The sequence below is a fragment of the Oryza glaberrima genome, chromosome 3, assembly GCF_000147395.1.
Source record: "Oryza glaberrima chromosome 3, OglaRS2, whole genome shotgun sequence".
Lineage (NCBI taxonomy): Eukaryota > Viridiplantae > Streptophyta > Magnoliopsida > Poales > Poaceae > Oryza > Oryza glaberrima.
In genome coordinates this window covers 12,043,663-12,070,511 of record NC_068328.1, presented here as the reverse complement: position 1 = coordinate 12,070,511, position 26,849 = coordinate 12,043,663, and the positions used below count along the sequence as shown (strand labels likewise).

General features: G+C 41.6%; 3 protein-coding genes, 1 non-coding gene and 1 pseudogene across 5 annotated transcripts; 2 read left to right on the top strand and 3 right to left on the bottom strand.

The window, feature by feature from the left end:
• Positions 1-1,723: 1,723 nt before the first annotated feature.
• Positions 1,724-2,480, bottom strand: LOC127768821 (RING-H2 finger protein ATL39-like). The gene has a single exon (XM_052294474.1). The coding sequence runs from the start codon at positions 2,478-2,480 to the stop codon at positions 1,875-1,877; it is 606 nt and encodes a 201-aa protein (XP_052150434.1). The 3' UTR covers positions 1,724-1,874.
• Positions 2,481-6,138: 3,658 nt separating this feature from the next.
• Positions 6,139-11,252, top strand: LOC127768426 (uroporphyrinogen decarboxylase 2, chloroplastic-like; annotated as a pseudogene).
• A 6,716-nt stretch (positions 11,253-17,968) lies between these two features.
• Positions 17,969-22,337, top strand: LOC127765874 (CBL-interacting protein kinase 10). Of its 2 annotated transcripts, XM_052290840.1 has the most exons (3): positions 17,969-18,139; positions 18,866-20,525; positions 21,480-22,337. In XM_052290840.1, exons 2-3 carry the CDS (start codon positions 19,211-19,213, stop codon positions 21,482-21,484), a joined length of 1,320 nt encoding a protein of 439 aa, XP_052146800.1. In that variant the 5' UTR covers positions 17,969-18,139; positions 18,866-19,210; the 3' UTR covers positions 21,485-22,337. The 2 variants fall into 2 exon arrangements, with proteins under 2 accessions (XP_052146800.1, XP_052146799.1); XM_052290839.1 differs by lacking the exon at positions 21,480-22,337 and having other exon boundaries at positions 18,866-20,751.
• Positions 22,338-22,572: 235 nt separating this feature from the next.
• TRNAS-UGA (transfer RNA serine (anticodon UGA)) lies at positions 22,573-22,654 on the bottom strand. The gene has a single exon. It is a non-coding gene; the product is annotated as a tRNA-Ser (tRNA).
• A 163-nt stretch (positions 22,655-22,817) lies between these two features.
• Positions 22,818-25,862, bottom strand: LOC127765873 (WEB family protein At2g38370). The gene is made up of 2 exons (XM_052290838.1): positions 25,551-25,862; positions 22,818-24,553 (listed from the first exon to the last, which is right to left on the bottom strand). Exons 1-2 carry the CDS (start codon positions 25,722-25,724, stop codon positions 23,093-23,095), a joined length of 1,635 nt encoding a protein of 544 aa, XP_052146798.1. The 5' UTR covers positions 25,725-25,862; the 3' UTR covers positions 22,818-23,092.
• Positions 25,863-26,849: the final 987 nt, after the last annotated feature.

Sequence of the window (26,849 nt, the reverse complement as noted above, 5' to 3'; positions counted from 1 at the left end):
AGCGTAACTTAACAGGTTAGGTTACTTGTGGTGAAACTAGTTCACCTGAGTTCAAAATCTAGATTTGACATGGGTGTTCGTATTTACGTCCATAGTGACTTCGTTAATCTTAAAATATGACTACCTAGTCTTTCGGATGTGGTTATAGCTTTTTTTTTTTTTTGACCGGGGAAGTGGTTATAGCCTTATAGGTGATGACTTCTTTAATCTTAAGATATGACAGCCCAATCTTTCAGAGGTAGTCATAGGGGTAACGTATCGATGTCCGTAGTGACTTTGTCAATCTCAAAATATGATGGCCTGATTTTTTGGAGATGCTCATAGGGATAAGATGTACGTCTGTTCATAGAGGCGAGGGTAAGTGTGTCGTCTGTGTTTATATGGTGTTTCTTTATAAAAAAAAAACAGTACGCTCTACTCCCTAGTCCCTACCCCGAATAGGCCGGTTATGTAATCTGATTAATTGGTAGTACAAAAAAACTTTCCTTCTTAAGCGTTGACACCAAAACATATAAGCATATATATATATATATATACTGAATTCAAGTAGTACTATGAGAATAAGTTAATTAAGACCTTGGCCATTGTAAGCTTCCTAGCTGTATTAGTTTACGCCTTTAGAACCGATCAACTCACGCTAACCAAGCTGCGATTGTTGGATCTGCGATTGTTTTAGATTTCATACTGCCACTTGTCGTAAGCAACTGGAAATATATATTGCATTATCTAATGATTTGACATAGCGTGGACTTTGCTGCATTCAAGTGAGGCCCTGTTTAGTTAAAAAAAAAACATTTCACCTATCACATCGAATGTTTAGACATATGCATAGAGTATTAAATGTGGAAAAAAAAAAGGCAATTACACAGTTTGCGTGTAAATTGCGAGACGAATCTTTTAAGCCTAATTGTGACATGATTTGACAATGTGGTGCTACAGTAAACATTTGTTAATGACAGATTAATTATGCTTAATAAATTCGTCCTGCAGTTTTTTGGTGAAATCTATAATTTGTTTTGTTATTAGACAACGTTTAATATTTTAAATGTGTGACCGTATATCTGATGTGACACCTCAAAACAATTTTTTTTTTTGCCAACTAAACCGGGTCTGAGCATTTGCAGACTATTATGCTACCAAGAATTGCCAGTTGCTGAATTTTGTACTGTTTGATGGTCGAAGTGCCAAAAAATCTCATGCTGCTCGCACGTTGCCAAATAATTTTGTAGTGTTTAACATGAAAGATTAGTTGTTTTATGTCATCTCAGTTATTTTTTGTTGGTTCATAGCACTGACGAAAGATTGTTGCTCAAGTATTAAAAGAGGCTGCATGTATAACACTGTTCTATCATTGGGTGGCCGCCGGGCTGGCAAGAACAAGCCGGCTGATGTAGTTGCCATATGTGGAGTAAATTAATTTAAGTGTGCACTTCAGAGTGATTTTCTTTTGTCATTAGCAGATCTAGCGATTAACAAACACTGCAAACTACAGCTAGTACACCTTTCTTTTGACTGCTTGGTGTGCATTTGATCAATGGATTTATTCAGCAACTGTATAATTTCTGTTGAAGTACATGTCAGAGTTCATAATATACGAACTGAAGTGTTGACGATTAAATTACTAAGAGCCTGGCTAGCTTGGGCAATTTGAAAAGATCGTAACAATAGGGTGTTCAATAGCCAGTGCAGAAGTTTGGGCGAGGTGGCTCGCGACGCAGCGAAAGAGATATAGACCATGTGATTTTTCCCCCATCACATCGAAAGATGAATTGAGTAGCATTTCCAACAAGCATATGCATGCATGCAGTTCTTGAACACTATTGGCTAGTGCATCATGTACATGTGTTCATCTCACATTCTTCACCAATTATTAATTAATACACGTCTTGCTCCACAACCGCTACCTTGGTGTCGGCCTCGCCGCCGGAGTCGCCGTCCGCGGCGGCGACGGCGGCGCGGCAGAGCGGGCATGTGGCGTGCGACCGGAACCACTTGTCGACGCACTCGGCGTGGAAGCGGTGCCCGCACCTGGGCAGGAGACGGCCGGTGTCGCCGTCCCTGAGCTCGCCTATGCACACCGCGCACTCCTCCGCCTTGGCGCCGCCGTCCGCCGCCGCCGACGCGCCGTGCACGTACACCGGCAGCGCCATGAGGTCCTCTCTCCCCAGGCCGCCGCCCGCCCGAGGCGACGCGCACGGCGAGCTCCCGGCGGAGGACGACTCTCCGTCCGCATCGGCGGCGGCGGAGGCCGCCGCGCCGCCGGCTCGATCTCTACCCCCGAAGAAGAAGAGCCGCCAGACGATGACGGCGACGAAGAGCACCGCCACCACGACGTTGCCGGCGATGGCCACCTTCATGGCGGCCGGCCCGTGCAGGCCCCGCCGCGGCAAATGCGGCGCCTGAGTAGCCGCGGCGCCGGCCGCCGCAGGTGGCGGCGGCGCCCCGGTGTCCGACGACGTGACGAGGCATCGCCTGGCCATTGATCGATGCTGCGCTATTGTACTTTGTCACTTCCGGCGATGAACGCGTTGGATGCACAACTTTTAATTGTCAACAAGAAGGAGATTGATGTGGTATATATTCATCTGGATCCGGTGGCGACTGGCGAGGAGCACGAGCATGCACATCGCGATCACCGTTGGAGAAATAAACGCTCTTCAAAAGTTGTTAGTATTTTTTTTAGAGTCAAAGGAGGTTTGGTTTTAGTTAAATAAACGTCGCTGTGGGAATGTATCTTATCTACCCCATTTTAATACTCCCTCCGTCTTTATATATTTTTTTATATATTCGGCGTCGTTAACTTTTTAAAACATGTTTTACCGTTTATCTTATTAAAATCAACGGCGTCAAATATTTAGAGACGGATGGAGTAGAAGAATAGAAAAATAAAACACAAAGATGCATATATAAGAGTGATTACAGTTTAGACGACGATCGATCTCTGATTACCAAAATTTTAATTTGTACCACCGTGTGCATTCAACTTTTCACTTTGGACTAAATAAATGTTATCTTTGTGTTACGGTGGACCACCCCAACTCTCATATATATCCACCCACATCTAGCTAGCTCATCATATATCAAAGATGGGGTCTATATTCAACTTTATGAGTTCATCGACGTGCAATAGCTGATATAATCCAGGTCATTGATATACTTGAAAAGAAGATTGAGGTAGTCCAAAGTGCAAAAATAGGTAAATTACCTAGTTTAAAATAAAAAAATATTAATTAAGAAATGGTCTAAAACAAAACTTCGGTAACAATAAAGTAACCCCACACTCCAATTTACTCTGGATGTAATAGAACTATAAACACATGGGCTAAATAAACGATCATTCTGATAGTTTTCTTGTGTTTTTTATTTATACCATTAATTTAATGTGTTAGTGTACTCGAATCCTATATTTTTTCTATCTCTGTATTTAAAAACCTAATATTTCCAAGGAGCCATGAATTGAGCCTAGAGTTCACTTTTAGACCGGCCAAATGGAGTATAAGATTAGCCTCCAAACCGAAGGCCCGGCTGATTTGATGCTTATATTGTATAGGGGCATGCGGGCCGTAGGGCTTTGACGGAACTTAACTAGGATTATGAATTTAAATTAGGAGTAAAATATACACTGATAGTCATTAAGATAGTAACATGATTAAGCCCCTTAATCATTAACACCATAAATATCCAAAGGTAGCAGATAGAGCTTTTGGATGATGACATGTACCGCGAGATACAACCGGGGAACGGCTCCCCTCCCCGCTCCCACACAGATAATCCTTACGAGGTGTTCATCCCCGCTTAAAACAATATTCACACTTTATATTAGTATATCAACTTATATCTACTTATTCTTGATAAAAGTACAAGAGTATTAAACTTGTACCCCTATGAGAGTCACCACGGGGGGTGAGTCACCACGGGGGTGGACACGGGGAATAGAGGACCATCCCTGCCCCCACGAAAACCAATGGGGACACGTCTATTACCATTTAGAGGTTCCCATGGAGAACCAATTATAATCATTCCCGTCTCTTAATACTACCTCCGTCGCATAAAAATTACATTTCTAGCTAATTTAGGACAAAATAGTAGGATTAGAAAATGACCACAATAACCTTATTTAATGAACCCACTGCATGCACACATTCCATATATACAAATGATTAAAAGGAAGTTTGAGAGAATTAGCCCATATAATTAGCATACTTAATAAAATTACAAGCATTAGCAGCTCAAATTATGTGGGATGGAAGGAAACTTATATAGATGAATCAATTGGTTGGGCCCCACATGGCTAGAAATACAATTTTTATGGGACAAAGTCTTGGAGCTAGAAATACAATTTTTATGGGACGGAGGGAGTAAGTGAATTTCCCTAAGTGAAACGGGAAACAGGGCCCATTACCATCTCTAGCTACTACTTAGATAAATCCCTCATCGCTAATATATTATACTCTTAAATTAGTATGAGAGGTAGTATGGCATTTCCTTTGTCATAAAATAAAGCAATCATCTAGATAGTTCTACGTATCTAGAGGTTATGTCTAATTCAGTGCTATGTTACTTTAAAAAGAGTAAATAGTCCAATTTATAGTCTGTTCTCTAAAAATTAATTGACTACTCTAGAATTACACATGCTCATAAGTTCATATATATTGATTATATCATGACAAATTTTATGAAACTGAAATATATACACATGCAAGTAAAGTATATTATCCTGTCCTAAAATATACCCTCCGTCCGTCCGATACACTAGGTTAGACGGAGGGAATATGATATATATGATCCAAATTAAATCGTGGAAGAACATACAGTCATGACTCATCTGTTCCTTTTCGTTTTTGTCACATACTTGCGCCTAATTCTCGAGTAAGACATGGGAAAAAAATATTTGTCACATACTTTCCGTTTTTGTCACATACCAAAGAGGAAAAAAAAATATTTGACTAGCTAGTACCTACTGTGAAGAGAGTAAACACGGAACACACCGTCATTGACATGGTATACAAAACTGGCTATTCGCTCCAGATAAGAGCAGGTAATTCCATTCCAACTTCCATGATAGGAATTTGAATTCCCCAACACAAAATATTTATCGCTTACGCCATCAAGAACCGATGGAGACCGTGGTGGGCACTGCAGGCCGGTTGCAACCGGCTAGCTGCAGTCTACGATGCCAATTTGGCGAAATTTATTCGAGCAGGCGCGCGAGAGCAAAGTGCGCTGCCACTTGGGTGAATCTAGTGGCTATATATCTACAAACCGGTGGTTTTGTTTGTAATCCCTCGATTAGGACCTCCCAGCAAAATAATTGAAACGAGAAAATGACGTTTTTTATGCGAGAAAATGGTGCTCTTGCGCGGTCCTGCCCACTTGAGCCGTGTAAATATATTACGTTACAAATTCCACTTGCCCAAAAGATTACGATTATTTTTTTTATAAGAATTAATAGTACTTGAGTTAGATATAATCAGTAAATAACTAAATATAATAAAAACGAGCCCACCTCTACACTGGGGCACCAAGGAAAATTAGACATACCCAACTTTGAGATTTACTAATTGCAGCTTTATATATGTAGCATTATTATTTTTTATTTAGAGATGAGTTAATGTCTTATAGGGCACATTCTAAACAACTAATTGTAGATATATATATTATTTGTGCCACACTTTCAATAGTATGGGTTGGCAAAATATTTTATATATCAACATTGTTTAGACAACTTTTTAAAAGTTATTTATCACCTTTTAATATTTAATTGGCAAAGCGTCCACGCATTACAACGAGAAACTAAAATTAAAATGTACATCATATGATTATGGTACAATTTCCATGATCTGAATTACTAGCATTTTGTATTTCATATTTCTTTGTAAAACCCTTACATATTTTGTAGAATGTTGCAAGAGCAACTACAGTAGAAAAAAATTATCCTGGGTGCCGGCCCAGCTAGCCCGTTTGCCCCGCAGCCCAGACATGGAGACACCTGATCCTGAAATCAACGTGGGCCCCCAATGGCCCCAATCCGCTCGCGTGCGGAATAAGTTCACTTGGTGACCCTCAAAAGTGAACGAAATCTAATCCGTGACCCTAAACCACAAAACCGGATATTTTAGAAACCCCCCTCTTAAAACCGGTGCAGTTTGACTCCCTCGGCAGTTTTGGAGGGCGATTTCGCTGATGTGGCGTCTACGTGGCATCCCAGTCATCAAATAAATTAAAAAATAATGTGGGGCCCACCTGTCTGTGACTCCCCTCTTATATTCTCTTCGTTGGCAGCGGCGGCGACTGGCGGCAATGGGGCGCAGCGGAACCGGGGGCAGCGGTCGGTGGCTAGGATGGCAGCGGCTCGGCCACAGAGGCTCTCGGGTGGGAGGACGAGGGGAACGGCGGCGGAGGCTCGCGGCAGTGGGAGGACGAGTGGAGTGGCGCTGCGGCGGCGATGGCTGGTGGTGAGCTCCGATCGGGGCGCAGTGGAACGGGGACAACGAGCCAAGGAGGACGATGGCAATACAAATTTCCCTCCGCCTCCGAACCCCACCGCAAACATGCTGCGCCATCCTGTTGCGGCGCCAGTGGGATGACGACGGGGAGCGGCGCTGAGGAGGCCGCCGGCGGCAAGCTTCGTGGCTAGTGAGTTGGGAGGAGGAAGGAGAGCCTGGAGCAGGGGGCGGCATCCTCCTCGCCCGCCGCTTCGCCCCACTTCGGTCGATGGGAGAGGAGTCGGAGGTGGCGACGTCGGCGGCGAGGTCGACAGCGACACCGACGCAGCCTTGGGAGCAGCAGGTGCGCCAGCCTGCCCCCGTCACCGTCGTCCCCATCACAGCCGGCCCCGCCGCCCTAGAGCTTCCTCGCCGAGCTTCGTCCCGCTGCCGCCTCTCTCTCACCACCCCTTCATCTCTTCCCCCCGATCCCCAATCCTGCGGCGGCGGCGGATACCCCTACCTGCCGGCGCGCCGAGGGGAAAGCTGCACGAGGTGGTGTTGGAGGAGGAGGAGGCGAGCTCCACCGCCTCCGTCGAGTCCCGCTTTGTCCAGCCACGAAGCTGGGTCCGAGCCTCGGCGTGCTTGCCGCCTCCTCGGGATTCTTCGTCGGCGCAGGCGGCGCCGACACCAAGAATGGCGAGAACCGGAGCAGCAGCAGCAGCCAGCAGGTCCTCCATCGCCGCGAGCGCCCCGCGCCGGCACGACTCCTGGCCCTTCGCGCGCGGCGGCAGGTGGTGATGCGGTCGGTCTAAGGGGAGAGAAATTAAGAGAGAGAGAAGGCAGAGAGCGAGGAGGAAGGAGTGAGGAGAGGATGATATGAGGGTCCCACGTGTCAGTGGCCCACATTCTTTTTTTGTGTGCGTGGATGACCAATGGGTCCCACATCATGTTTTTAACTCTAATGCCACCTAAGCATCACGTCAACGTCACAAACCAAGTCAACACTGCCACATAGGCGTCACGCCAGCGAAACCGCTCTTCAAAACCGTTGAGGGAGTTAAATTACACCGGTTTTAAGAATTGGGGGTCAACATATCCGGTTTTGTGGTTTAGATCACAAATTATATTCTGAGGGTCACCAAGTGAACTTATTCCCTCGCGTGCGCCGTGGCGGCAGCAGCAGCAGCAGAAGCAGCTCGGATCCCTCCTGCAATGGCGACCGCGTGCCCGCCGCTCTCGCTGCAGCCGGCCTACCTCCCGGGGAGGTCCGCACGCGCGCGCCGCCCGCTGCCTGCCGTCCGCTGCAGCGCCGTCGGAGGTCAGCGCCTGCGTAAATCCACTGTATCGTTTGTTTGTTTGCACCAGCTTGAGGCGGAGTTTGATTGGTGATGGGTTGGGGATGGTCTCGTTCCGGGGGGTGGTTGTGTTTTTCAGAGGTTATGGCGGAAACGGTGGCGGTCGGGACGGTGGAGGAGCCGCTGCTGGTGAGCGCGATCGAAGGGGAGGAAGGTCGAGAGACCGCCGGTCTGGCTTATGAGGCAGTCCGGGAGGTACATGAAGGCAGGTTTACTCTAATTCTTCTTTTTTTCTCCCGCATTGCAGAGTAATTTGCATCCATATGTGCAATTAGAGGATCCAATTTGCTTGCAATTGTTATCGTGTTTCAAGTAAGATGTAAGATGTGGATCAAGATGCGGTAACTGCTAGAAATTCACAAACATCAACTTCCTGAAAAAATATACACGCAAACTTAGTGGCCATTCATAAGCTATCATATTATTGCTGCTTACTGGAACCTCCCTTATGCACAATTTTTTTTCTTGTACAGTCATGTTCATAGATTTGTTTTTTATGGGATAGAGGGAGTACTTAATAGCAAGCTCTAGTTGTTTGAATCGTGGCAGATGCCTCTTCTTTGAAGTAATACTTTGCTTTCGTGTTGCAATAATCCTATCAATCAGGACCCTTTTTCCTTATAAACTTCCTGCCGTGGTGATTTTTTTCAACAGAGCTATCAATTGCTCTGCGAGCGACATCCTTCATTCTGTGAAAGATCAGAACTTGTTGACCTTGTTGTTGAGATCTCTCTACAATCATGGAAGGTTTTCACGCCCGATGGAGTAAGCTGCAGATTTTGGCCCTTTCTGTATGTTGTTTTTAATTCCTCTTTTGTGGCTATCTAAGAAGCTTTTGCATGAAAAAAAGAAGCTTACGTAGATTTGAGATGTTGTTTGCCTATAATATCTAATGTTCTGTTATTGATGCTATTTCGTCTGATGCTGTTGTTTTTCATTTGATTTTGCCAGGCTATCCTGTTCTCAGATATCCTTACACCGCTTCCTCAGATGAACATACCTTTTGACATTGTGAAAGGAAAAGGTCCAGTGATATTTGATCCCTTGAGAACAGCAGCTGCTGTGAATGAGGTCAGAGAATTTGTTCCAGAGGAGTGGGTCCCGTATGTTGGGCAGGCTTTAAACATTTTGCGAGAAGAGGTTAGTACGACTTTCAGCATCCAAATATGGAGATTGGAAATAGATGGTCTGTTTGAGAGCATTGAATCGTAGAAGTAGCTGATCATTTATTTTCACTTTCTTTGTCAGCCTACACTCTAATTGATTAATTACCTTACAATGCTGATTTTTTGTCCTGTTTTCTCAAAACGGCATCACTTGGAGTTTGTCAGGTCAATATTGTAGATTAATCAAAACATGGCAATGTAATCACTGAAGCTTACAAAAGGGCTTATAGCTTAGTGGTTACAGTGCTCAAGCTTTAGGTCCTCGGCTCGACTCCCCACTGGAGCGAATTTCAGGCCTAGTTAAAAAAAGTCACTCGTTGGCCCCTCACAAAAACCCGTATTAAGAATCAACCTACGAAGGCAGGCCCTCATGTAGGAGGCATGGACCTCAAAGGACGGATTAAGGAGCGATCCATAGGGGGTGAATTTATGAGTGTAGGACTAGGGTTTGTGGCTTTTCTTGGTCAGTTTACTTGGGGCTTCTTCTTCTTAATGAAAAAGACTTGGGGAAAGTCATTCACTCATTCCCCTGTCGGTTGTGTTGAAGCTTGGAAGCTCATTTCCGTTCTTTTGGATTGTCTTCATGGCTTCACTGTTACTCGAAATTTGACATTTTATTGAAAAACTATATTTCTTTTTCTGATCCTTGATGTATTCATTCATGTGGTTAGCATCAAACTATTAGTCCATTACTGACTTTTAGATTTAGGGCTGATATATTCTGGAGAGTGGAGAGTGCAGGCCATCTTGCATAGAGTTAGAGGCTATAGCACAGCTGAAATTCCATGCCTCTATGACAACAGTGTTCCTCCATATTTTTGTTCTATGAGATATGAACTGCATACAATTTGAGGAGGTGGTGGTGGAGAGGGATGCCATTAGCAGTTGAACAATTGTAATGCTTTTTCAAAGCACTTCCATTGTACTACTGTTGGATTTGGCGGCCCTGTGTACACAAAGTGAACAGTTGTCTGCAGTACAGTTGTATACTACTACCTCTGTCCCAGTTTAAGTGCAGTTGTGGATTTTCATGTTCAACGTTTGACCGTCCGTCTTATTTTAAAATTTTATGAAAAAATAAAAAAAGTAACACATAAAGTATTATTCATGTTTCGAATAAAAATACTAATCATAATTTTTTTTTCAAATAATACGGGCGGTTAAATGTTGGACATAAATAGTGCAAAACTACGGTCTTTCTAAGACGGAGGTAGTAAGTTATTTAGTCAACTTGCAGAATTCCATAGACATATAGTCAACTAGAATCTATGATCATTCTTTGTGCTTTGTTTTTTGTTCATTTCAGGGGAGTGACACCCACTGTTTCCTTCTCAGATTAACAATGAAGCTACCGTGTTGAGTTTTGTTGGAGCTCCCTTTACGTTGGCATCCTATTGTGTTGAAGGAGGTTCATCAAAGAATTTTTCAATGATTAAAAAAATGGCCTTGTCGGAACCAGAGGTATTGGACACAATCATATTGCTGATAAAAGAGTACATGAATTCTCTTTCACTATAGACAACTGTCTGTTGGTTCCTGACTGCTGCTTGTGTTCTTTTATATTGCCCTTCTTCCAATCGGATGGGCTACAGTGGGCTATTAGCTTCAGCCCAAGGCCCAGCAACATGAGTTACTACCAATTAAATACCAAGCTGACAATGGAGCAAAGCTGTCCAAATTTTTGACTCATGGGCTACAAAACTCTGCCCGGTTGATTTTGAGTAATTTAGCTTGCCTTATCTGAAGCAGATTGTGGATAGTGTCAAAGAAACACATCCTGAATTGCCTCTGATATTATATGCAAGTGGATCTGGTGGACTGCTGGAGAGGCTTCCATTGACAGGTGTTGATGTTGTTAGCTTGGGGACGGTTGATATGGCTGAGGGGAGGAAAAGATTGGGATCTAACATAGCGGTTCAAGGGAATGTTGACCCTGGCGTTCTTTTTGGGTCCAAAGAGTTCATAAGCAACCGGATTTTTGACACTGCAGAAAGCTGGTAATAGTGGGCATGTATTGAACCTTGGCCATGGCACTAAGGTGGGCAAAAGGGATCAGATACTGAAACACCTAGGCTATTCGATGCATTCCTTTCTCCCTAGTCTCCACCGGCAAAAGTAGTAGATTCTGCTGCTTGAGGATAGATGAAGGAAGCCATATCTAGCGTAGAATACCTGAAGAGCACATCTTTTGTGATTTCTGTGTTTTGCTATCATTTTTTTTTATCTTATTGTTAGTCTTGTAAGGTTATCACTTGAGGTGTAAGAAAGTGCCTACTTGTTTATATCAAGTATATATTCTAATTTCTAATCTTATCTGTAACCATGAGATTATAAATTTTTATTGGCGAGAAATAAATATTGTATTTGAAAATGTGTTTTTTTTCTTTTTAAAAAAGCAGGTTGTAAGGTAACCCTCTTTTCTTGTTTTCGTTCTGGCTAATTTTTATCTGTCCAATTTCTCCTGAAAAAAGATTGTTGTTAGCTCGTGAAGCTAGGCTACACGATTGACCTGATTAACTATAGTAGTCCATGCAATTTCCATTTTCTTTCATTGCCTTTCATTTGCTCTATAGTTCCAGTTATCCAACAGAAAGGGCTATGGATTTTCCATCACTGCGATTGACAACTCATTGAATTATGTTGTTCATCAGTTCATGCTTAGCCTAATGCTGCTCAGTGCTCAATTAATTTTGGGCTTTACTTTAGCCGTGTTTAGTTAACCCCCAACTTCCAACTTTCCATCACATCACATCACATTTAAAACTTTCCTACACATATAAACTTCCAACTTTTTTTTCCAGACTACCAACTTTTCTTAAACTTTCAACTATTTTCAGGAGCTAAACACAGCCTTTGGTGATACTAAGTTGCAGGTGAAATGTCTGTTTCGCATTAGGCTGCGCTCGGCACTCTGGGTTCAGATCCTTTCTTTCGGGGATGCATTGCTATCCATACATAATACCAAAAAAAAAAAGAACTCATAGTTACAGTAGTAACTATTGTCATTCTACTAGTAGCCTATGTGATTTGAAAGGAACGAAACAATAAACTGTTCAATGGCGAATGCAAGGTAACGCGCTTTGCATATAAAAAAAAATAGTTACACCGGTAAGCCTTTATAGTCTGGCTGAAAATCCAATGGAAATCGTCAAGTTACAGAAACATCATGCACATATTTACCATGATGTGTATAAACAGTGTAATTACAACCAAACGCATGATACCATAGTTCAATTCTTGCTTGTCTTTTCACTACAAGGCGTCTGAGTGATGGATTGTTGATCAACTAAATTAAGTACTATAAACATGCAGGACTCAGGATTGCACGAGCCTGCTCCTGTTAGGATAAGCTCGGATCAGCCTGAGAGCACAAAGGTCAAGCGAGAGCCAGCATTCTTTAGAGAAAAAGTGAAGACTAAACAATGTGAACCATCGTCTACAGTAATGACTAATGAGCACGGGTGCCAATTCTGGTAGGATAAGCTCTTGTTTTGCTTTTCATATTTTAGTCAGGTTATTATCTCAGCAACTTTGGTGGCACCCCGTTCAAGAATAGTTGCCTTCTATTTTAGTTGAATATTTGCTTTTTTTTTTAAGTCGCACTACTTGCTTCGGATGAAAGCACTGACAATATTAAGTAATCACACAAGAAGTGAGCATAACTGGTTAGATTTCTTACGGTGAAATCAGCCCACCCAAGTTCAAATCATAGATTTGATACGGATGCTCATATTTACGGGTAATTATTCTTCCAGTGGGAGGCAACGTACCCGTTGACTTCATTAATTTTAAGATATATCGGTCCAATTAATGTTTCGGGGGTGCTCATAAGAATAGGGTATGCGTATGTGTTTATAGAGGTAATGTTTCGGAGGTGCTCATAACAATATGGTATGCGTATGTGTTTATAGGGGTGACAGCGAGACGTCCGTGGTGATTTTGTCAACTCAATATATGCCGACCCAATCTTTCAGGGTGACTTCATCAATTTCAAGATATGCCGGTCCAATCTTTCGAAAGTGGTTATAGAGGTAAGGTGTATGTATGTGTTCATAGTAGCGAGTGTAAGCGCATTGTGATGATGTGATCGCTAACATTTATACTGTATTTCTTTAAAAAAACTGTATTATGTAATCGGGTGAATATTTTTTTAATATGTGCAGGATAGCATCAATACTATTAACTATTTTAGCTTAGACCAGTTTGGCATGGCTGTATTTCTTGATAAGCATCATACTCCACTAGTCAAGTATTAAGTCTACCGAGATGTACTTCTAACACCATTCTTATTTCAGCAAGGAAATTAATAAAAGTGCAAATTGAAAACAGCAGAGTCATGCTCGGCTCCTTGCCATGCTTATCCTTGACTCTGTATTTGTTCTTGTTGATAACAACTGATCAATTTATATTTAGGCCGTGGTTTGTTCTTGTTGTTGTTAGCGTTGGAGCCGAGGACCAAATTAATTGTTTTATGCCAGGCTGAAATCTTGATGCCTATCTGCATTTACAAAGGTGAAGCGATGCCTATACAACGTAAAGCAGAGAAGATATTTATCAGCTGGATTGCAAATTGGAGGGGTGATTTAGACAGGTGACATTCGAAAAAGAAACTCCAAGTTGTGTCAAACTTTGTTAGGTCCCATTTTGATTCTCTGTGTCTAGTGCGTGCTTAGCTATGAGCCTATGTGGATCAGTAAGTCCTTGCTGGAGAAAATGACATGGTCATTTTTAATCATCTGCCAGGCAGGCCAACTCGATCTACTTCACTGACGAACGTGAAAGCCTAAATAGGAGTAGTATGATGTAGTCTGAAACATTGCAGCATATCGTTTACCTTTTCTTGGTGGTTTAAGTTTTAAAATGAAATCTGGTTTAGTGCTCCTTATAACCGCAAGATTTTAAAAGAAAAAAACAAAGGATTTTAACAGCAATCACTTGATTTTGTGTTTCTTTTTTCTTTCTAAACGATAAAACTCATTACTGTGTCTGCTGGTAAAGGTCGAAGATATAGTTAGGGCTGTGTTCGGCACCCTTTATTCCTAACCCCTCTTCTTCGTTATCCGCACGTACACTTTTCAAATTGCTAAACGGCGCGTTTTTTAAAAAAGTTTCTATACGAAAGAAAGTTGCTTAAAAAATCAAATTAATTCATTTTTGAAAAAAAAAGCTAATACTTAATTAATCACGCGCTAATGGACCGCTCCGTTTTAAGAGCCTGTTTGGTACAACTCCAACTCCTAAATTTAGCTCTAGGAGTTGAGTCTAGAGTGGAGTTGCCTAAACTCAGCTTTACAACTCTAGTTCATTTTGTGAGAGAGCTCCACCCAACTCCACTCCCAGTTTTAGTGGAGCTGAAATTGTTTGGCTGAGCTCCAGAGCTGGAGCTGTGCCAAACAGACCCTAAGTGCTATTATTATCTTTAAAGAAAAAACGTCGAAACCCATTCGTTCTGTAGGTGGAGCCTGCGAAAGCGCCGTTCCGCATCGGAGACAGAAAAACACCTCGCCCCGGATAGCCGGAGAACCACCAGTGCGGTCCGCTCCGGTCATCGGCATCGCCATGAGGCGGCTCCTCGTGCCTCCGAAGAGCCTCGTATGATCGTATCATACCTTTTCCAGCTGCTCCAGTGTACTCCGTCCCTCGTAGCACCGCGCGACGGCACACGACAGCGACCGCGCGCGCGCGGCTCAATATCTTCCCCTCCACCGAAACATCGGAGATTTTTCTTCTCCCACCCCGTTTAATTTCGTCCTTCCGAGGAGAAACGCCACAGCGCCCCCCGGTCGACCGCGACGCGCCCACCCCACCCCGCCACCAGCCGCACGGCCGCACCCGCGACGCGCGCATACGCCGATACGAAACGCCAAGCTGCAGCTGCAACTGCAAGCCGCTCGATCGCGTGCCCGCGCGCCCGCCCGTCGAGAGCAGCGTCGCTGTCGAGCTGAAAAAAATCTCGGACGCCGAACGCTCACGCGCCCGCGGCCTGCCCGGGGTTAATTTGATGCGGACGTGTTACGTATGTGTATTGGGTTTACTCCCGTGTCACCGCGCGCGCTTTTTTTTATCGAACAATTCCCTTACTTTTATACCACTAGATAATAGATAATAAATGTGGATTATATCTTAACCGATGATCACACAGCCAATAAGTCTCATCTCAGAAGTAAAAAAAAAATGTAACTTCCACTTATAAAAGAATCAACTGAAATAGTAACGTTTTTAAAATTACGTAGAATCTTGGCATGAAATTCTGCACGTACTACTCATCCAAACTATTCGGCGTATAGCTTTCGCCATCTTTTTCCCTTCTTTTCGTGGAGCCGTGGCAGGCAGAGGCACCGTACGTGCGTCACTCTGCAGCTCTGCTTATCGTGATCGCCTTCCTCCGTTTCGCGTGTCTATCGTCGTCCACGCCAACGGGATGGGCTATGGCTTATCTCGTCAGATCATCTCTATCCGTTCGGTGCACGCCCGTACAAAAATCAGCACTGCTTTTGTACAAGTACATACAGTATATTCTATCACGAGCATATAGGACTAGGAGTATATAGACTTTATTTTTGCGAGTTAAACTCGTTAATGATTGTTTCCTCGTATAAGTACGCTGATTGATCCGGCATGCCCGTACAGTTCTGAAAGGAACCGATCAATCGATTGGTTGATTAAGCTCTAGGCAGCGAATTAAAGCTAGAGTTTTTGCTAGGTAACCAAGAAGCAGTTCCTTGATGGGAACATGTAATAGTATTGCTGATGCGGACTACTCGATGGCCCATGCTCACAGCAGACGCTTTAGCGTTTATTGTTGTCATGCAGTGGTGCGCAGATGCAGGAAGAAACTGGGGTGTGTGTGCTCTGTTGGAGCATTCATTGCCACGTCACTGGCCGCAGATATTTACAAAGTATCCCACTTTAATAGCTGCAGATATTTACGACGTGTCCCGCTTTAATAAAGAGACACCCAATTTATGTGGAACCGTACAAAAATATGATACAAATGCATACTGTTATTGGTGAGAAACCTCAATACAAAATGTTTTACGGAACGAAGGAAGTACATTTATAATGTGTGCATACTCACTCTATCAGCTAGAGTTGATTACTATTGAAATAATAATTAGTTGTAAATATGTATAGATGTTTTCAATAATCATCCCGTTCAACGTGAGTGTATTTATGATACGAATCTGCACATTCGATATACATAACAGTGTTTATAGAATATTTCATATACTTATATACTATATGTTTTTCCATGATGTTGGAAGAAATTACATTAGAAAAAAAATGAATAATCGAAGTATATATTTGACCAGACTAATCCTGTGACATTTTTCTTATATTGTCTGCATACTCTAAAATGTCCAAAGCAATATCGTCGTTGATATTTATGGGAATACTTTGATTTTTTTCTTAAAAAAGATAAAGCTTCGTAGATCCTGACGAACAAATAGTTATGTTGTAAGTACATTTGACATATAAAAATACACGATAAAAATTGCTATAAGACACTTAAAACTTGTCTTCTTTACTAGAGGACGCCAATAATGTATTTCTATTGGAGAACATTTAAAAAATGTGGTAATCGAATGTTGGATATCCACGATACTATTTTATTATGGATTATAGACGGATCCTTCACTATAGACAAGTTTGCATATGGATCAATTGCTTTTAACCCGAAATGGTTAGAGATTAGCTGTCATGTGTGTGGGTTATTCAGAGATGTGGATTTAACTGTAATCATTAACCGATGGAGACAGACAAATTCGTATTTTTACCACTATTTCTCTCTCTATTTCTTCCGGATATAGTAAAATAATACCGTGGATGTCCAATGGCTAATTATCATTTCTTTTTGAGTTAATTTCACTTTGGGCCATGTTTTATTGCCAAAATTTCACTTTAGACTACCCTTTGTACAATCTTTTCACTTTAGACTACGTAATTTTACCTTTGTTGCACAATGAACCACCCCAAATCACATCTTCTGTTTTTCGATGACTTCAAGCAAATTGTTAACGATATGCCAGCAAATTTTCATACCTAAATGCTTGCCATACCTTTGTCAAAAGAGACGCTAGACATCACTAGCGAAAAGAGTTAAGGTGGTCCATTATACAACAAAGGTAAAGTTATCTAGTCTAAAGTAAAAAAAACGTGTACAGGGTAGTCCAAAGTGAAACTTTAGCGATAAAACATGGCCCGAAGTGTAATTCACTCTTTTTTTCAAATGCTGAAACACGTCTTGAAGTCCTATCCAGCAAAAAAAAAAAGGTAAACTTTGGATGTCCAATAGCATTTTTTGCCAAAATACTTTTACTAGATTTATATTTGAAATACGTTTTACGAGCAAATAATTGTTAAAATATAATCTTATGTTATATTTTAAACAAGTGATATCATTATTCAATCTATTTTAAAAAAGTTCATGTCGTTTCGAGTAACGAGCAATGACCAACGTTTAGTTTGCCGAACGAATCTGATGGTATTGTACTTAACGATGGAGCTTCTTTCACAGTTATAGCATGCAAGATCTGAATATCTGATAGATTCAGCTTTCATTTGCGGCGGGCTGGAGGCACCACCCAAAAATATCCTGGAGCATTCTGCACAGCCGGCAGCAGCTAGTGGGCAGATCCATGAGCTGTTACTGCAAATCCTCGCTATTCTTTCCGAAAGAACGGATATTGCAGGCAGCGCCACTAGAATAGTGGAAAATGGAACCAAACCCAAAGCAGGTTGAGGCCGTGTTTAGATCCCTAAATTCCTAACTTTCCATCACATCACATCACATTGAAAATTTTCTTACACACATAAACTATCAACTTTTTCTCCAAACTACTTTGGCCCGCACTGGACTGCACACTAACTCTCTAGTTTGTTTGTCACTAGCCCGCCTGTTGTGGGCCCACATGTCAGGTACACTGTGAGAGCAGTCTCGTTGGTGGCAAGATCCCATCGGCTCTCGGCGCCTATAAATTGCACCTCCTCGGCTGGAGAGCATCGTTTTTGGTGGCTCCTGATTCGTTTCCTCCGTCTCACTCCTACTCCTCGGCTGCCCCCATTCTTCTCTGGATATTTTTCTTTTTCATCTTCTTTGGAGTTGGAGGGCTTGATTTTAGGGGGGACTGCTCGATCGGCAGGGTTAATTCCGATCTCTTTAACCTTCCCGGATCAGAGCCGGGATCAGGTACCGATTCTGCCACTCACATCCGAGTTCTTCTTCGTTTTGATCTGTTTCTTTTTTACTCGTATGTGCACCCAAAAGATGGAAGATTTACTACCCTAGGAAGAACTGTGGTTTAGTGAGCAGTTAATTAGGAATCTAATCCTTGGTCATGATGTAGAACACGGTTACACGGGTGTGCTCTGCTACTCTGTAGTAGCAGTTCTTTCTTAGACTTATTAAAAGGTTTAGTGGCATGGGTTCGTCAGTAACCTTTCTTTAGAGGGTTATTAAACATGTATTTTGCTTATCCTTGGGCATATGATTTGAGGACTTTGTTGATTTCTATCTTCTGCCGGAGTGAGTGGTGTTTAGTTGGTCCCGTCATGATTCTGAACTGACCTAGCGCTAATATCCTTTCATTTCATTTATAGGATTGTTATACTGTTCCTTTTTAGAATTTTCTTAGGAAGAATTTCGTTGATTTTTTTTTTTGAAGAATGTAGACATAGTGACTTTTGTAGAATCTGGCTAGCACCAGACGAAGAGAATCATACTATGTGGGACTCTGGAAGAATTTATCCAAATGTTTCCTTTTGCTTTGGAAGGAAACAGATTTGCTCTTTACATTTTCGTGAAAACAACAAAATATTAACATACATGGGAAGATTTCTTTTGTTAGTTATAATGCAGTACTATTAATTCACTATTCAGTAATGTGTACCTTACTTTATTTCATTTTATTGGCAGTATTAGGCTTTTTGCTAGAAGCACAAAACAAAAGGAATGCTGGAAGATGTGCTTCTATGATAGAGAGCTACCTTGTGTGGGAATTGGCAAGGTAGCTCAAAATATTTATGCTTTGTGTGCTCTTGATGATAGTGAAGTACGGGTTTATGCACAGCAAGTGCTCCTTGTGCATTTGCACGATGGGGCTAGATGTGGCAGTTCAACCATCATGTTAGATTACCATCTTGTTGGGGACGGTTGAAATTATTTTTCATTTATTGCCTCTCTCATCTGATACTCCCTCATCAATCATCATCACTAAGTTACATGATTAGTGCTTTCTGAATACATAAGGCATTTGATAAGATGGTAGAACAAAAGGGGAATATTTTGATGAAGAGATATGAGATAGGAAAATTACTTGGGCAAGGAAGTTTCGCTAAAGTTTACCATGGCCGTAATATTAAGAATTCACAAAGTGTTGCAATCAAGGTGATTGACAAAGAAAAGATATTGAAATGTGAGCTTATGGATCAAATAAGAAGAGAGATTTCAGTGATGAACCTAGTAAGACATCCGTGCATTGTTCAATTATATGAGGTGATGGCTACCAAAACTAAGATATATTTTATCCTAGAGTATGTGAAAGGGGGAGAGTTATTCAACAAGGTTCGACGTGGAAGACTAAAGGAAGAAGTTGCACGGAAGTACTTTCAGCAGTTAATTAGTGCTATTGACTTTTGTCATAGCAGAGGGGTTTATCATCGTGATCTAAAGCCAGAAAACCTTCTTCTTGATGAAAATCGAAATTTGAAAATCTCAGACTTTGGTTTGAGTGCACTTGCAGAATGTAAGAGACAAGATGGGTTGCTCCACACAACTTGTGGAACTCCTGCATATGTTGCTCCAGAAGTGATTAACAGAAAAGGATATGATGGTGCAAAGGCTGACGTATGGGCTTGTGGAGTGATTCTTTATGTACTATTGGCTGGTTATCTCCCATTTCAAGATAAAAATGTGATAAACATGTATAAGAAGATATGCAAAGCGGAATTCAAATGGCCAAGTTGGTTTTCTTCTGATATCCGAAAGCTTTTGCGACGTATTCTTGATCCAAACCCTGCGACACGGATCTCAGTTTCAGAAATTATGGAAGATCCTTGGTTTAGAGTAGGTCTTGATTCAGATCTACTTAACAAGACCATACCAACAGATAAAGTTGATAAAGTTGTGCATGTTGACATGGATTCAACATTTGGTAATTTAAGCAACAATATAAATGAAGGAAAACAAGAAGCAGAAAATCTTACTAGCTTGAATGCTTTTGATATTATTTCTCTTTCATCAGGATTTGATCTTTCTGCTATGTTTGAAGATGAAAACAGCAAAGAGGAATCAAAATTTACATCCACTAACACAGCTACGACAATCACCAAAAAGCTTGAGGATGTTGCGAAGAATTTACGATTAAAATTCTTGAAGAAAAATGGTGGTTTGTTAAAGATGGAAGGATCAAAACCAGGAAGGAAAGGTGTAATGTCCATCAATGCTGAAATATTTCAGATCACACCAGATTTTCATTTAGTGGAATTTACGAAGATAAATGGTGATACACTTGAGTATCAAAAGGTCAAACAAGAGATGAGACCAGCACTAAAGGATATTGTATGGGCTTGGCAAGGTGAGCAGCCACAACCACAATCATTGAACGAACCGTCTTAATGTTAAATATTTTGACAAGTGAAATGACAGTAGAGATTGTGGCAATGTGTTGATGTGTTGTATGTGCTATTAGTAATCAATAATGTACTTTTCTAAAAAAATTTGTCATTTGATTTTTCATTATCATGTGTTCAGTATGAAACGATAATTGTATTGACCATTTAATTGAAAACATGTTTTATTCACTTTGCCATGTGTTCTAAAATAAGTATGGAAGTCACTAAATAAAAGCTTGAGTATTTAGAGTTTGGGTTATATAGAAATCATAGGTGAACTTTTGTATCAGTACAAATTGTATTCTTTTTGTTTGAGTCTAATCTCTTTGCTACAATATTAGCTATAGCTGTAATGACACTGACAAATATCATAGTCCGTTCAGTAATCATATTTTGAGGAAATTTTTATAAATCTCCTTTGGATGGCTAAAGATGACCTATGGTTTTTTTTCCTTGGGATATTTCTTTTCCATTACTTACATTAGAATAAACCTAGACAGTATGTCTATGTTCCAAATAATATATGTATGGGACAAGTTATTAACCTTGGTGCTGAAATAATTAGAATGGTGCTAAATTATTGATAATCCACATTTTGCTATGGTTGCTTTTAAATTCAAGCTGGCAAGCATAATTCATGCTGCAAATATATTTATCCCGAAATAGGTGATATAATATAATACTACACTACGCTATACACAAAATCTAGTTGTCAGATTGGACAATCACCAACATAACCAATGATTTGTATGTTTCATTTTGTTCCCCCTCTTTCAATCGATGTTGTGGCCAGCCGTTTGTTCCAATCTTACAAACTGATGCTGCATTTAACTATTGATTTCACTGAGCTAAACTGATGCAAGGCTAGACCCATAGGCAAGGAATGACTATTGAAATGTGATTGATTCATATGCAAGGTTGAAGCTTCATCGAAATGCCAAACAATGGGCGATTCAAGCAGTCTGATGTACTACCTCCGTCCCAAAATAAGTGCAGTCGTAGATATTCGTGCTCAACGTTTGACCGTTCGTCTTATTTGAAAAATTTGTGAAAAATTTGAAAATATTTAGTGACACATAAATTACTATTCATGTTTTATCATCTAATAGCAATAAAAATACTAATTATAAAAAAAATTAAATAAGACGAACGGTCAAACGTTGAACGTGAATAGTGCAAAACTATACTTATTTTGGGACGGAGGGAGTATTACGGTACACCATTTGTTTCAGTATTTCATTCTGCTAGCGACGAGGAACACTCTAGAAGTATCTAGAATTTTACAGCTTGCTGAAATTACAAGCTACTAATTCCTTCGAATCCCGGATCCATCTGTGTGTTACAGCCACTCGCTACCTTGATTAGTGGCGAGGGCAGAATGATTTGGGGGATTTAATGAATGCAAGTCAGCTGAAAATATCAAGCTTTTGATGGTGGTGGTTGCTGCTTAGCTAATTGACAATACATTTGTTGGTGCTCAAAAGTTGCAGCAAAAGCCAAGAAGAGGCATGTGTTGATGGGTGCTGCACTGGCCCAGGTCAGGTGAGCTACAGCAATCGGAAAATCCTCGGTTGCTGGCTGGAAAGATTTTTGTTGAGCTCGCCCTGTTGTCCATGGCTAAAAAGATGGTTGCAATTTCGGTTGGCTGGAGCAACTTGCTTCCTGATGTATGCCTCATAGTATAACCTTTGCTTCTCCGGTTTGTACCCAAAGATATTGAGTGCAGGCAAAAGCAAATGAGAGTAGCTGGTTAGAGTGTGTATGGTTTATCTTAACTGAATGGTCATTTTTCGTCGAGAAACTTAACCACTTGAAACCTTTGATTAACGAGACTGAACTCGACGTTTTCGGGCTTGACCGGGAATTGTCATGAGGTGGGAGAAAAAGGGGAAATTGAGAAAAAAAAAGAACCCATAAAAATCTTGATATATGAGATTGGACTCGATGGTTTCGGGATTGACCGGGCATTGGCATGAGGCGAAAAAAAAAATCGGGAAAAAGAAAAAACAACGTCGACAGCAGGGTTCGAACCTGCGCGGGCGTAGCCCAACAGATTTCAAGTCTGTCTCCTTAACCACTCGGACATATCGACTTGTACTTTTGCTAAGGACCACAAAATATAACCAATAGTAACTAGCACAAACCCAGCACACACACATCCTGAATGCCAATTTAATTTACACCATTGATTCCACGGAAAATTAGGTCAAGCTATAATACAGAAAGACATTAGAAAGGTTCTCAACATGGAAAGGTTTAAGAGGCACAGTGGAAATGATGGATAATTAAATCCATCGATTTAGATTACGAAATGATACAAGTACCACAACTAAAACTTGACTCTATAGTCCCTAATCAGCAGAGCGAACTGCAGCATAATACATCATACTAACCTAAACAGAACGTTGTACTACATAGGATTGAAAGGGGTCCGACAATTAACTACTTGTCTGAACGGCAGATTTAACTGCAGCTAGCCAGCTACATAAATACAGCTAAAGTACAACTAAGATCGATCTCTTGTAGCAGATCAGAGGGATTCCCTCTTCTTCTTGTTCTTGGCTTGCTTTGCCAATAGAACTGAGAGCCCAGTCAATGCGAATTTCTTCCTCTTCCCTGAGACCCTCTTGCGAACAGCCGTCTCTTCTCTGGACAAAACTCTACCCCTGTTCAGAATCTGACCAAGGGAAACGTTCGGCATCTCGCTCGTTTTGTCGTCCCAGATGGTTTTGTCATACCCTTCAGGCCCCATCAGCTTCATGCTTAGTATCTGCCCAATTGACAACGTTTGCTTGCAGGAATTAGTTGAAGCATCAGAGATGATATCCATGCTGTGTGAATCTTTACGACGTTGAGCTGCATTCTTGAACTTTGGAGAGCCACCGATGGAGCGCCTCTTGTGCCCATTCTCAGATTTCCATCTGCGAAGAATCTCATCAACTGCAAGTTTCCCACGGTTTGCAGCTTCCACCCTCTTCAGGGCCTCTTGCAGTGCCCTCTTGCATTCCTCAACCTCTAATCGGGCATCATCTAACTTTTTAACTGAGTCGGTCTCTGAGCTGTTAGCTACATCTACCTGCAGCATGGCCTCTTCTACTTTCTTCCTCGAGTTTTCATCAGCCTCTTGAGCCTTCGAGCACAGTGTGAAATATTCTTCCGCTGAAAGAGTCACTCCATCACAAACAGAGCTGCCACATTCAGAAGAACTTTCACTGCTCAACAGAGCTTTGATCTCAGCAAGTGCAAGTGCTTCTGCTGCTCTAGCTGCTTCTTCCATCTTCTTGGCTGCAATGCATCTGATCTCTGCTGTGCCAATGCTAGCCTTTGTCTGCTCGATTTCTGCAGCCAGCATCATAGCCTCAGACTTTGAAGCATTAGCCATGCCCCTGAGCTGCTGTACCTCAGATGCCATTTTCTTGATCTCAATGAAAATGTCAGAGGGATCTTCACGTCTTGCCTGCAGATCTTTCAGGGTTTGCAACTTTTGTGTTGTCTGATCCAGCTCATCTTCCAAAGAAGAAGCCAGTGCAGTATTGGAAGAAAGCTTTTCCCGGCTTCTCTCAAGCAAAAGTTTCTCCTTTGCTATGCTATTGTGCAGTAATTCAATTGCAGCTCGTACTGCAGCCAGGTCACCTGTAGTTCTGTTTAGGTTTGCTTTTGCCTGCTCAAGTTCTAACAGTACTGAACCTGAAAGCGGTTGTGGATGTTCATCTAGGCCTTCCATATCCATATCAATGTTAACATTTTCAGGTTTCTGCTCTTCAGATTCTGTAATAGGAATTTCACTTTGGTCATCAGACTTCACAGCTGAAGGAGATGTTTCATTTGATTCCTTCTGTATTCTCTGTTTTAAGTCTGCTATGATTTTCTTGGTAGATTCCAATTCCTTTAACACATCAAGTGTCTCCTTTTCTTTGATGATAAGATCATGTTCTAGTTGTGCAGCCTGCTCTTTGATATCGACAGGCTGTTTACTTTCTTCAGATTGCTCCTGCAGGTGAGAATATATCGTCAGTGGAAAGACAAACATTGAAGATTCAATAAGCTGCATACTACATCGGTCCCCAAATTACATGACACCAAGATAATAATAGAGGAATAAGTGTAACTAGAATCATATAAATGGGGAAAACAAATCTAACACTCAGGTTAAATTCTGACATGCCAAATGTGAACTCAAGTACTATAGTGTCACATAATTTGAAACTATTTCGAAGCAAAAACTACAGCTAGTTGATGTTTCTTTTTGCAACTTTTTATTTGTTCTCTCTGGACAATCGTTGCTGCTTTCAGCGCTTGCTTGCTTTACCAAAGCGGCTAGGCAGCTCTGAACTTTTACTTTGTCCAATTGTCCTACCATATGCTTCAAAGTTCAAAGTTACTAGGTTTAGCACGGATCAGTTTCGGTATGATGCAACATGCTTACCACTCAACCACTCATGCTTTGGCAAAGCAGGTGATAAAGACTCAATGCAAAGATCACTTTGAGCAGCCAGTTCGTAAGTGATACTCCATTGGCTCCTTTACAAGAACAAAAACAGCAGCTATCCCAAACTATCCGTATCTACCATTTCAAATGAAACTAATTATCCAGTAATGAACCTATGAACATATTGACAAGATGATGCAAATGTACAGGCACGTGTATAGTAGAGCAGATCCATCATCCATGCTTGCCTTTAACTACTTGGGAGGCGTATAAATGGCAGGTGAGTTCAGGAGTAGCAATAATCAAGCAGCAATGCAGCTAGCATTAATCCAGCCATGAGCTATCCGCCTACCCTACCAATCCAGACACTGCTGCTGCTACTCAACTGTACGAAATTACGAATGCGAAGCTAAAATAGGGGTGGCAATCTACCAACATCCACCACCACCACCAACACTGCGGGCCACAGCGGAGCCATCAACGGGGACCATAGTCGCCATGGCTGGTCGAACGGAAGAAGAAGAAGAAGAAGAAGAAAGAATGCGCGTGGTGACGTCACCTTGGGGTTGGAAGGGGCGAACATGCGCCTGATGAGGTGGGAGCTCCAGGCGGCGCTGCCGCCGAAGCGGTCGACGGCCTCCCGCACCGACTCGAACGGCGCCGACGTGTCGATCTCCGCCCTCCCGCCGCCGCCCACCGCCGCCGCGGCGCATTCCGCCTCGGCGCTCGCCATGGATGGAGGAGAGGGGAAGTGGGGGGAATCCTCCGATCAAAAGACGGGGGATTTTTTCCCTGGGATTCTGCGCGGAGTGGAGTGGAGAGCGGAGAGTGTGGGTGTGGGTGGAGGCATGGGGACGAGGGAAAAAAAAAGAAGGCCGCGGCTTTAATAGCGAGGCGCGCGAGGGCGAGGCATTGACCCGTGGTCGGCTCATCAAGGAGCCGTTATATTTTGCAGTTCGCCGTTGAATCCTCACCCTTTTTTTTCCTTGGAAAAATACTGTAGTTTTGCAGTGCTTTATCAGAGTCTCACACTCTCTCGCAGTCTCGCTCCTTCCTACACATGCACATGTAGTACTCATGTTTCATCTGCATGACTGCATTACTACTTTCCTCCCAAAATAAATTTATTTTCCACATATCACAGACGTGGATACAAAATTAAGGAGCCATCGTTTGGCTTTTTTCGTAATAAGCCAAAACAGCTTATTAGAGAATAAAAATAAATTTGTAGATAAAACTTTTATATATGTGTTCTCGGTGACTTAAAAGCCAATGTTGAAAAAAAAACTACGTTAAAAATATCTCAAAATCAATGTCAAAATTTAGTTTGAAAATTCAAAATTTGGCTTTTTCTTTAGCTGAATAGGCCATCCGATGGGAGCCTAAAGTACTAAAATACCAATGTTGATAAAAAATAAAATACTAGAATATCCTTTTGCTTTGTTTGTTTAATCTCTCTCACAATGGAGTTGAGAGGATTTACAACAATAGGTGTGTAATAAATCTTCTCCATTCCTCGTTTCTTGGAGATTAATCGAACAAGATCTTACTTTATCAAATCCTAATATAATTATTTATCATTTTATCTATTTCCAATACAATTAGCCTTTATTTTTACAAACTTAACTTTCATGTAACGATTACTTTTAAAATAAATTTATTTTAGGATGTATGGAAGAAGCTAAGAAAACTAAGGCCCTCTTTGTTTAGGCTTATAAGCCAACTTATAAGCAAAAAAGTTTAAGCCTAAACAAACAAGCAGTTTTTTCGTTTGGCTTTTTTTTAAGCCATAAGTCACTCAAACACTATTAAGCCAAAAGCTAGGTTGGAGAAGTTTTTTTAGCTTATATAAGATAGA